The 12,364-nt window shown below is 40.2% G+C and overlaps 1 protein-coding gene across 1 annotated transcript; it reads right to left on the bottom strand.

Annotated features, from left to right (window-relative positions):
* Window positions 1-1,387: 1,387 nt before the first annotated feature.
* On the bottom strand, window positions 1,388-9,263 carry LOC144646219 (oxygen-dependent coproporphyrinogen-III oxidase, mitochondrial-like). The gene is made up of 5 exons (XM_078505756.1): window positions 8,076-9,263; window positions 6,102-6,379; window positions 4,462-4,573; window positions 3,366-3,546; window positions 1,388-2,040 (listed from the first exon to the last, which is right to left on the bottom strand). The coding sequence occupies exons 1-5, from the start codon at window positions 8,419-8,421 to the stop codon at window positions 1,848-1,850; spliced, it is 1,110 nt and encodes a 369-aa protein (XP_078361882.1). The 5' UTR covers window positions 8,422-9,263; the 3' UTR covers window positions 1,388-1,847.
* Between the last annotated feature and the right edge of the window lie 3,101 nt (window positions 9,264-12,364).

Here is a 12,364-nt window from a genome sequence, read left to right as displayed (position 1 = left end):
CTTCTTTCATGGATTACTGTTAGTATACTTTAAAACCATGTAATAAGCTCAAGCATTATACAAATCCGTGAGAGATTTTGGGGCGGCTTATCCCAGGTAGAAGGGAGGGGAGGGGCAAAATCCGAAGGAAGATTCATGAATAAAATATACGTATTTTCATTCACTACTCATCATTTGCTAGTGACAATTATTTAAACGAAGTTTAGATAGCGTTTAACACGGAGGCACACACATCATCTTATTTGTTCTTAATTAATACGTTTGCATGTGGCGGTTAAAAAGAAGTTTGAAAAACTCTTTTATTCCTCAACAATTTTCGAACCCACTTTAAATAAAAAAACTTGAAATGTATTATGTTTCCTCGCCTTTTGCAATAACATACTAATTAAAACTTTTAGAAAAGACATATAAAATGCGAACTTTGAACGAGTATGAATTCGTGTGAGTTTGTCGTAGAGTAAGCACGCACGCTAGATAAAATCATCGATCTATCTTTCCTAGTTACATATATTTCATGTACACCGCCTGATAGTATTTCAAGAATGTGTTACGTTTAAAACGTTTCGGGTAACTATTAAAAGGCGTATTCAATTGCTATGTATCAGGGAAGGATAGCTATAAAAAGCAAATCAAACACACTAATACTGATTATCGCTTTTTCAATGGGCAAGATGCTATAGACAACTTTAGAAAAGGTTATGTCCTTGATCCCAGGCTCCGTTGGCATTTCGCTGGTGTATGGCGGGAAACAGGGCCGTTTGATCCCACAACTCCATGCGCACCGCGCACCACCAGGGACGAGGCGCAGGAGTGTCACGAGTGCATTGTGCATGTTTTCTATGACAAAATAAAATGGTTCAGTAAACTCGAAATGAAACGCAATACGATACAAACTTTACTCTACGAGAGTGAGCCTATTGAATACGGCGTCTAGAGCGAGTGAATACGTGTAGAAACCATACTACAGAGTTAATAAATCGCTGTTTCCCTCTGTTGTGGGACTGGGGGGCCCGGGCCGCCGTCTTCGCGTTCGTTTTGGTCTCTTTTCGTCCGTGTTTGCTCTTCGTTTGTGTCGCCTGGGCCTCCGTCGGTGGGGGCTGCCGCGGCTCTGGTGCGCCCCCCGTCTCGAACCGTGGCCGTCGGCGTTCGCCACGACCTAACTATAAAACCTTTCTCACATGTCCTCTGGGGTAATAATTAAAGTTACAATAAACAATTAACTTACCCAACAATATTCAAACCATACAATAATATTGCCATCTCCCTCCTTTCACTAATTCTCTTTTAAGGTTATTTTATACCGAAAGTGATCGTGATCCCAAGCCTAATCCTTTGGCAACTCTTGTTTAAGAAACGATGTAAGTATGTAAACGATTCTTCGATGTAAGTTTTTTCTTCAATTTGTCAGCCCCGCACAAACTAGATTAGCTTTTGTAGTTATTCTTGGTGGAATTTTACCAGCTACGTCGTGAGTTCTTGTATAAGGTTTCTTGTAACTTTAGGTTAAAAAGCGTGTTGTATACACTAAAGACATTGACATAGAATAGACTGTTAAGATAAGTGAAATATGCGGTCTGCTTTCTCATCTGAACGTAATATTTAACATATTGAACAAGCGAATGGTGCTATGACTAAGCGAGACCCCGTATTGTTACAGTTATGAATTACAATATCTGTTTTTTTTCGGATGTTTATGTCGAAAACGAAATAAGCGCCCCATTCCTAATAAGCGCTCCTGTCTCCAATAAACACCCCTCCCCCGCCGGCCCTAAAGCTACCGAAAGTAAATTAGCGTCCCTAGAGCAAAATTGAATTATTTCGGCTAGTAGTCCATTGGCATACACTGTCTACTCAACCCATTCTCTAGGAGTCCGCAGAACTTGAAGAAGTTCCTCCTCTTTGCTGCCTGTTTCGGGGGCGTGCATGTACTCCCAGCGGGCCTCCAGAGGCATAGATATCAAAATGCTTTCTATGCGAGTACCAGGGGTGTACAGGCCAAACCTGGTGCCACGTTCATAGAGCAGGACGAACTCCACATATCTGAAGGTTAATCACGAGAAAAATTACTAACTCCAGAAATATCTCATTATGAAGTAGTATCTGTCTAGCTGGCTTTCTACAAGGGGGGTTAGTACATTGCAGGTACCCGTCCCGAGGCATTTTTGCCAGGTTATCCCAATTATTTGCTGGTAGAGGGCTAAAAATAACGGCGGGCCAACGGACAATGTCCGGTCAAGATAGTAATTTGTCCGGACAAAGTTTCAGTTTGCCGGTCATTTTGACCGGTCATGTTCATGATTTTCAAAATAAAAGCTGAGGACAAGAAAAATATGTAGCAATTCATATCTTTTGTAGTAACTTTAATTCTAACAACTTTTTGGACATGTGGAGCAATATTAGTTGTTGGCACGATTATTGCCAACAACTAATATATTGATAACTAACTCGCTAAAAAATTTTTGTGGCACAATTGTCGCCGAGTTATGTGCACAGGACACCACACGAAATTAGAAACGCGTTCTCCTTCGTCGAACGCAATTACTATTTTCAATATTTTAAACGGTCAAAAAACGACATGTGACCGAGCTAAAATCGGTTTAGCCAGTCAGCATATCCGACAACTGTCCGAAAATTATTTTGAGCCCTGTGGTACTCATTTACAGCTATTTCACTTTACGTTGTCAGATCAAAGCTTCAAGCTTACGCGACAAGACGTGGGCTGCTACATGCCCTGAATACGATGAGATATAACGACATCGCAAACGTGATTTTGTAAGTTTTCGTTCTGTTCAGACATGTGGAAACAAGGTACTTTTAACCACACTAAATTTTAGAAGAATTTTCAAAACTCGAAGCCGTGTAACAGTGAAAGAAAAGCTATTAAAAGGAAAAGGTCTCGGTCAGCAAAATTCGTTAGTCGCGTAGGCTTAACCCTTTCATCCGACAACGTTAATTGAAATAGCTGGATACACCTTGGTATATTAGAGACAATCTCGTTCCCAGAGCTTGCGCTCCACTTGAGAAGAGGTTGGGAAACTCAACGGCTCTGGGCTAATCCAAAACCGGAACCAGTCAACAGCCAATCAGATTCGGTCGCCTTTGTGGCGGGCTTTCAGATAAGCCCAGAGGTCCCGATTTCTGGCGCAGACCAGTAGGATCGCGGCCTCGGAGAGAGGCGCTGTGAGTGTCTTGCGCAAGAACAGGATCTCTTTATCAAGATATGTAACAACTTGACCGAAAATATTATAGAAAAGACTTTTGAAAGCTACTCTTGATCTGGAGCCGAATGCAGTTTTAATTACCATCAGGCCCACACGCTTCCAACATGCCCACATTGTAGCAACAACAGCCAATTTGTAACTCACCGGCCTCGTCTCAACTGCTGCCACTGATATTCTTTATCAGTGTAAGGATCATCTTTGTGTTTTAACACCATGGGAATATAGCTGGGCAGGACTGCATTAGCTCCATCTTGAATAAACTGGAATCCTTCTTCCTGTTTTTCAAGATCATCAAAGAAAATACCACCAACACCGCAGCATTCACCTGCAGTCAGAAATCAAAACTCGTATTTATCTCAAGTGAGATAAAGATATATATTCATCACTCATATTTAAAAGACCTGATATGAACGATAAATATATCGAGAGGTTCGCACGAATGGCAATCTGCTTGGTACTTCGAGCAATCCAAGCATTGGGAGGTCTTCTGACGGAAAGTTGGGTTTGTCGCTTTTTTAAAGAGCATCAGATATAGAAATCAGGGCTGAAACTAGATAGCCATTCGCTCTACGGATTTGGCCGGAAACTTGGTTAGCAGTGCTTAGGGTATGTAAAAAGTCAATAAGCTAATTCCTGTAATGTAACACAAATATAACAGCAAAATCTATTACCGGGCATGACTGTTGAAAACGTGTGGTCCACGAACCGTAAGCTCTAATATTACTCAAAATATTTTTCGTATTATTGATGAATACAGCCTTAACATTTTCCCAAAATTATATAGCCATCCCGTTAAAGGCGAAAAAGTTATGATCCAAAGTTTGTCATACACGGGTCTGCCCAAAATTAAAACGGAGCCACCTCAAGGTTAAATTAATAATCTGTCTAGGTCATTAAAATTGTAATGGGAATTATTTAACAATTATCCTGCGAAATCGCCTGATACTTAGCCGACGAGGCCGTAGGCCGCGTTGGCTAAAATCAGACGATATTCCGCAAGATTGAGCAGGATAATTGTTTTATTATTCAACAAATTGTCAACGAAACACATTTTGCACATAGAAAAACTGTAATTATGCAGTGCTTTACAAGATTTCGGACGAATCTTCGCAACCTACGAATATCGCAGGATATATGTTATGTACGGATGACAGATATCGTTAACATTTTGACCATATATGGGCGGCGGCGCATCTGTTGAATGATAACAAACAATATGTGCAAGCCCTATTTGACTCACCTCTATGCTTTACAACAAAATAGTCATCACACCATTTCTTGAACTTTGGATAATAGGATGGGTCATGCTTATCACAACAGTCCTTCAAAGTCTTATGGAAATGCTTTACATCCTGAGTTTAAAATTAAATTAAAATAAGTCCCTTTTATAAAAAAAAGCTTCTGACAAAATCAAGCCTAGTTTTCACTAATTTGCAAGCACAAGCATAAGCGCAGGCAAATAGCGACGGGAAGGTGAGAAGACCTTTTTGGAGTTTGGCATGGCGTGCTGAGGCCTTTTTGGGGGTGAAAGATTTTAGTAAAGACTTTTTTTGAGGATGTCAAAAAGGGTAATCATGATAATCCAAGGTTGCCATTTTCGTGTTAAACAGTTGAATCACTTTCATTTACAAACTTAAATTTAATACATGCAAACGACTTGAGATTAGTGATGACGTGACTTCAAGTTAGGGGTAACATGATTTTAGGTTAGGGGACAACACGACTGCAGGATGGGGTGACCTGACTTTAAGTTAAGAATGGCATGACGTCTGGTTAGTGTCAACATGACTTTAGGTTGGGGACAATGTGCACGACATGCAGGATGAGGTGACATGACTTAAGGTTAGGGGCAACACAACGTCAGGATGGGGTGACATGACTTAAGGTTAAGAATGGCATGACGTCAGGCTAGGGTAACATTACTTCAGGCTAGGGGACAACACGACTGCAGGATGGGGTGAAAAGACTCTAAGTTAAGAATGGCATGACTTTAGGTCAGTGGCAACATGACGTAAGGTTGGGGGACAGCACGACCGCAGGATGAGGTGACATGACCTACGGTTAGGGATGAAATGACTCCAGGCTAGGGGTAACATGACTTCAGGCTAGGGGACAACACGACTGCAGGATGGGGTGACCTGACTTTAAGTTAAGAATGGCATGACGTCTGGTTAGTGTCAACATGACTTCAGGTTGGGGACAATGTGCACGACATGCAGGATGAGGTGACATGACTTAAGGTTTGGGATGAAATGACTTCAGGTTATGGATAACATGACTTCAGGTTGGGGTGACATGGCTTTAAGTTAAGAATGGCATAATTTCAGGTTGGGGGACAACACGACTGCAGGATGGGGTGACATGACTTAAGGTTAAGCATGGCATGACTTCAGGTCAAGGTTAGGGATGAATTGACTTTAGGTTAGAGGAAACAAGGTTGGGGGACAACATGACTGCAGGAAAGGGTGACATGACTTCCGGTTAGGGATGAATGACTTCAGGTTAGGGTTAAGACGTCTTTAGGTCGGGGACAACACGACTGCAGGATGAGGTTTCATGACTTAAGGTTAAGAATGGCATGACTTCTGGTTAGGAATGGCATGACTTCTGGTTAGGGGAAACATGACTTTAGGTTGTGGGACAACACGACTGCAGATGAGGTGACATTTTTTAGGTTAGCAATGGCATGACTTCAGTCTTCAGGTTATGGGTAACATGACTTTTAATAGGATGGGGACAACACGAATGTAGGATGGGGAGACTTGACTTTGGGCTAATTAGGAATGGTAAGACTTTAGGTTAGAGGAAAGATGACTCCAGATTGGGGGCAACAAGTTGAATGTGTTGATATGACGATTTAAGGCAATTCAATCCAGCTACCTTTTCATTGAGATAACTAGGAGTAAGATCAACCCCTCCACCAAACCAACTGTGTTTTTTTCCACTTTCATCTTGGACTTCAAAGTAACGGTAGTTGAAGTGAAGGGTTGGCACGAATGGATTGCGAGGATGAACGATTGAGCTTACTCCTGCTGCAAAGAATGGCAACTTGTTTCCTATAAGGTCATGACCCCTGCTTCTCATCTGGTCTGCAGCTGCTGGAGGCAGATTGCCGTGAATAACAGAAATATTAACACCAGCTTTCTCAAAAACTTTCCCTGCAACAAAAAAGATATAACCAATTATAGCTTTTAGTGCATGATGTAAATGTTAAGGCACATAGAATATGGCATGGAAGCGTGGCTGAGTGATCAAGGTCTAGTACTTAAAATCCGGGCCTCCCAGATCTAAATTACTTCCCTGGACTTCACAGCAGTATACAGTTTAGAATTCCTCCGCAACGCTAATGCTTACTGTGCCAGTTTTCCTTTCAGATGAAAGCCGACCTTTCCGCCCCTCAACTGCAATTTGCGTGAATGACAAAACCGCCGTGCCCGCTTACGCCTGAGGTTGATTCGATATGACGCCATTTTGTGTGTGGTTCAAACACTTGTGCATACTGTTTACCAAGAAAGGAAACGGTTGCACCGTTAAGCGTTTTTTCTTTCATTTAAACTGTTTAAAAACGAAAATCGTAATCCAAGGTATAATCAAATAGACGAAAAATTATCTGAGATTACAGTAGTGGAAATGTTGTTGCTATATTGCCATTTGTATACAATTTGTCGAGCGTTGTCGGGCGAAAAGCATTGGAAATTGTTCACCAGCAAGAAAATTTAATAACGTACTCTTGCACGAAATCTCTGCCAGTGGAATGCATGCTTATCTATCGAAAGTAGTCCCTCTCCCTCCCTACCCCCGAGCAATTTTGTCAGGTGGCTCTTACAGATAAACAAAGCCCTTTCAAGTTAATAAGTATCCTAAGTATTGTTTTTTTTTTAAAAAAAAAAAAATAGGCTATGGTTAAAAAACAATACCTTGGATAAATGTTATCTTAGAAAGGCATCGTGAATCCGGCCCCTGGCTGAAGAGAGACACTGTGAGAGTTAAGTTAGGGTAATAAAGAGGGGGGGGGGGAGGGGGATAGATCACGTTTCACGGAAAATAAAACGGCCCTTTCACTATTCACGAAAAAAAAATATATTGGCCTTTTCACGCTTCACAGAAAATAAAAGAGAACGTTTTGAAAAATCACGGTTCAAGGCTACTATGGAAATAGTAAAATATGTAAAGTAAGTAAGAAAAACTTTTATTCCGTGTCTATGTATTTAGCCCTTGTGGGCTAATTGGGGAAACCAATTAAAATACCTAAAAACTATTAACACTTAAAAAATACTAAGCCTAAAAACATTTAAAATACTCACGAGGATAAAATGGCCAGTTCACATTTCACGGGAAATAAAAAAAAGCCGATCACGGGTCACGAAAACTCCCTTTACCACCCTCTCAAGTGCCTTGCTCGTAAACAAAATACAACTAGAACCACTACGTGGAACTTACCGGGGCCCAATGGGTGGGACACGAGTCGATTGCATAAATAGACACAGCGGTCAAACGCCAAGGGCCTGCGAAGTAACGAGCCAGCGATATATCTCAAGTCAAGTCAGCGATATATCCCTAACAATGTAACGTTGAACGACGACACAAACTGCATTTTATGACCGGTGGCGCCAGCCTCCAGCCTTCGGCTGGGCTGGGCCCCGGTAAATGACCCTGGCAAGGGACCGCGGTCACCGCGCCTTTACATGGAAAAACGAGTGTTGTGTTTCTGTGTGACTAGCAACATAACTCAACTGTCGCAAAATAGGAACTGTCAGTTTATTGAAGGGGTAGGGTTATGGAAATTGTCCCAGTCAAGTCCCAGCTCACAAATGTTAAGTCACCCTTGACCTTTAACTTTCAAGCAGCTCTTACCATCCTGCAGAACACAGCTTACACCTCCTCCACCTTTCTCTCGTGTCCAACGATCTACACGAAACTCTTTTCCATCGATTGCTGCGAGTCTCCTGCAAATATCGGCTTGTACGCCGAGAATCATCACCTCCATCCTGCTTTTCATGTCGTCCATACTATTCTCCAACCTGTGAACTTCTGTCAACGGTTCTGCCATAAATTTGGACGAGTCCACCTTCCTTTCACGCGCGGCAACGTAGGAGAATCCAAAAGCTGTGCTTATACCCACGGCTGATGCCCTAAATCCGACAAGAAGTCGTCCTGATTTACGTGCGCGTATGGCACGAAAAATACGAAGGAAAACCATTTTTGCTGTGTGAATCACAAACGCGTAAACACTGATTATTTGTTTTTAACTTTGACATGTTAATAGTGTAGCTATAATGCATAACTAAACGGATAGTCACGAAGCCACGCTTCAATTCAGCATGATAAATATCATGATAAATATATAACTTAATAGCCAAGCGAGAGCACCGTACTGAGGGAAAATCGGCCCTAGGTCTTGGAAAAGACTAAGGGCCGATATTCTGCAAGTAAGGTTCCAAGCAAGCTTGGTAATATGAGATTTATTGCACGACTTTATAATGGATAAAGAGAAATATTTACCCAGTCCAATACGTAGAAAAATATTGGACGGGCAATAAAGCACTCTAATTTGTTGATTTCACTTATTGGCCCGTTAAGCTGTCTTAGTTGTGTAAAAAAAAATTCTTTTATACTAGCAATTTGCACTTCTAGAAAAAAACGAACATTTTCCGGCAACTTCTGCATGTTTACAGCGCTCAAAAGCGAGGGCAATCGAACTGGCAGCAGCCAATGCTCAGCTTCGGTGTTGCGGGTAAAAATTGCTGAGTAGCAGCAGCTCCCAAAATTTAACCGTTTTGGTCATACGAGGTCACTACCTCTAATCTCTTCCATTTTCACTTGTGATCCTTTGGTAATACTGTACTTTGGTAATAGCTCGTTTCTCAGCAAGCCGTACGTTTTCCTTATATTTGTTTACAAACATTGTTTTGTTACATTTGCCAACCTACCAAAAATAGCTTTTGTTTCACCAAGCAATATCTTCGTAATTAGCACATTATAAGCAATTTAATGACGTCAACTATATCTTTGCTATCGCCGACTTTTCAATCAATCAATCAATCAATCCCAATCAATCAATCAATCAATCAATCAATCAATCAATCAATCAATCTTTTACCTGTCCCCGAAATTCCCTCTTCCCTCTTCCCCGAAATTCTATCAGTCATTCGTGAGAGCGTAAATCATTATGGTGTCCTATAACCTCAATCACATTATAAGGACAGAAAAAGGAGTTTTATTCCCCTTAAGAAATTTCTACGGGATAAAAATGCAAAGGAGCATTCTTGTAGGCGCGCAAACGAAAAGTGTGACGAGCACATCATCACCATCATCATCATCATCATCATCATCATCATCATCAGTCCTTGTGGCGCCATTGAACGCATAAGGACGTGTACGGTTAATCAAAAAGTCATTCAGTAAAAACCCGCGAGTAAGAACCTAATTTTTCCACGTTAGCCTAAACAGGTTCTTACATAAATGGTAGTTAACACAAATTTAGGCTATTTGGGTTCTTAATAGGTTCTAATTTTCTGAAGGAAAATTTACATTGTTGCTTATAGATTTTTTAGTGGTATTCGGACTATTTCTTGTACTGATAAAATTCGCATACCTCAAAAGTGTTTAGTAAAAATGAAGCACTAATTATTCAGAACATAACATTATACACCTGTACAGTAATGCCTTGTCCCAGCTTATTTTCCCAAAAGTAAGCATTTTTAATAAATTGTAGAAAATAAGAACATGTTTCCAAATTTAAGGCTAAATAGGTTCTTATAAAAAGGGGGGTCTAATTTGCAAATTTTAGCCGAACAGGTTCTTTAATGTTAGGTTCATACTCGCGGGTTTTTACTGTATATCGACTTTATTAAGAAAGTGGTTAACGCGCCCGAGTGCATAGTTGAGTTATATATCTAACTGGATTTGTAAAAACGTGGTCAACGAAAAGTGACCTGAGCGTTTTTGACCACGTACATTGCACTGCGATATGGATAGAAACATGCCCAGAAAGTAAGAAAAAATGAACAACAGCACTGAAAGGTAGATAAGAAAGAGGAGAAGAGAAAAAAAAAAGACTGACATTCACTTTCGTTTTTATATCGTCTACGTTTCTGGCGAGAAAAAAAAAACGCGTTTACGGCGATTTGCAGATAAAACGGTGAAAATTTCTATAACCTGGTTTCAATAAATCCGGTCAAATATAAGCATGATGGAAGACTGCGCCTCTATGCAAACTTCTGGAGAATTTTCTTGGGCATAAAAGAAAATAAAACGAGCAAATTAGAAAAATATCTAGCTTTATTTCTTTTTCCACAATTATTTGAGAGAAGAGAGCATTAGCAGTCTCCGAGATATCAGCGTTTTTATACTCGACATCACCTTTACGCTAATCCTTCATTTATATTCAAGTAACTTTCTCTCTTTTCTATTCTTTGCTTCAATCCTATCAGAATGATTTAAATCAACACAATAGCGTATTTTTTCATTTATTTGCCTTCATGCTGTAATTCTAGAAAAATGTGCATAAAAAGTCAAACTACTCGAACACTTCTACTTCACTCAATTTCAGTTATTCTATTCTTTGCTCCGATCATCATTCTCTTGATTTCAAATTGTCAAAACACTACTTTTTAATGTTTTGTTTTCATTTTGCAATTCTAGGAATTAGACCTGCATCTAAACGCGAAAACCACTTAAATAACAAAATAGAAACACCCCACTATTTAGTCACAGTGAAAAATGTAAATCCAAATATTCATAAATAAGCACCCTCAATTTTTTTGTTTTGCTAGGTTTTCAAAGAAGTCGACGACCATCACATTAACATTCACTGCAAATTATGTTATCTTGAGAAACTCGAGTGTTTTGGTTTAACGGCTACAAAGTTATGGCTCATTTAAATTTAAGGCATTTTTGTGGGAAATATCAATCCTACCAAACCTCGCTTTCATGTTTAGAGCGGTTTTCACTTGAGTGTCGAAAGTAAATTGCGTTTGCTTTGGTTTTGCATTACTACGCTTAATGATTGTCTTAAAAATCTCGCGCCACTTTCTCAGCCAATCAGGAGTAAAACCAAAACCAATAGTGACTCGCACGCGCACGTTTTCCCGCGCTTCGTGCCAGCTACATGTATTTGCTTCGATTTGATTGGTTCACTGGGTTGTCTGGGTCCTTTGTGATTGGCCAGAGTAATTACTTCGGTTTTCGTTTTACGACACTCAATTGAAAACTGCTCTAGCCAAAACTGAAATGTCTGTGAACAAACAGACGACAAGTAGATGAAATCACGGGAAAGATCATGCCAAAGTGAGTCATTTCGTATTGTTTTCAAGCTATATTCTTCTTTTGAAGAGAACTTACAGTAGAACCCCGGTAACTAGAGCACCCCGCTAACCACCCTGCGAGCAGAGCCCTTTCTTTTCCACTGATATACTTCCCAAATCTCAACCGCAGGGAAGTTAAAAGAGGCTCTGCACGCAGGGTGCCCGCTAACTCGAACTAACTTCCATTTCCCTTGGATTTGATCCCACTTTCAATCATTTTTACTCGGTTAACTCGAACTCGGATAACCCGAAAACCCCGCTAACTCGAACTAAATTTCGTTTCCCTTGATCAAAAGTTGATAAAAAAGTCCGGTTCCTGCAACTCGCCACGGTTGCTCATTGATTAGAGCAACGAACAGATCACGTATTTGACAGCCATTTTACACTCTTATCATAAGAATGTATGATCGTCAGTGTTGAAGATTCTGACGAAATAAGTTCAATTTGCACTATACTGTGTACTGAATCGCTGAAAAAGAAGTAAACTATCAATTATTAACTTGGCAAATTAAATATTAAATCTACCCCGATAACTCGAAACCCCGCTAACTCGAACTGTTTTTCTTTCCCTTCAGAGTTCGGGTTACCGGGGTTCTACTGTATAAGCATTTCCATCTTGGCCACAACATGAAAGCGAGGCTTGTTAGGAAAGGTTGTGATTTCTCATACAATTTCTCATACATTTTTTTTTTAATATGAATGACTTGTGACTATACTGCCATCAAACTGAAAATACTCAAACTTGTCAAGATAACCATGCTTGAAAATGGGATTTTAATAACTTCTATAAAAGCCTAGCCAAGCAAAAAACAATTGCATGGGGACCATTTACGAATA

Source organism: Oculina patagonica, chromosome 3, assembly GCF_052425735.1.
Source record: "Oculina patagonica isolate OP01 chromosome 3, crgOcupat, whole genome shotgun sequence".
Taxonomy (NCBI): domain Eukaryota; kingdom Metazoa; phylum Cnidaria; class Anthozoa; order Scleractinia; family Oculinidae; genus Oculina; species Oculina patagonica.
Note: the sequence above shows the minus strand (reverse complement) of the source record. Positions and strands in the feature narration are given on the sequence as shown.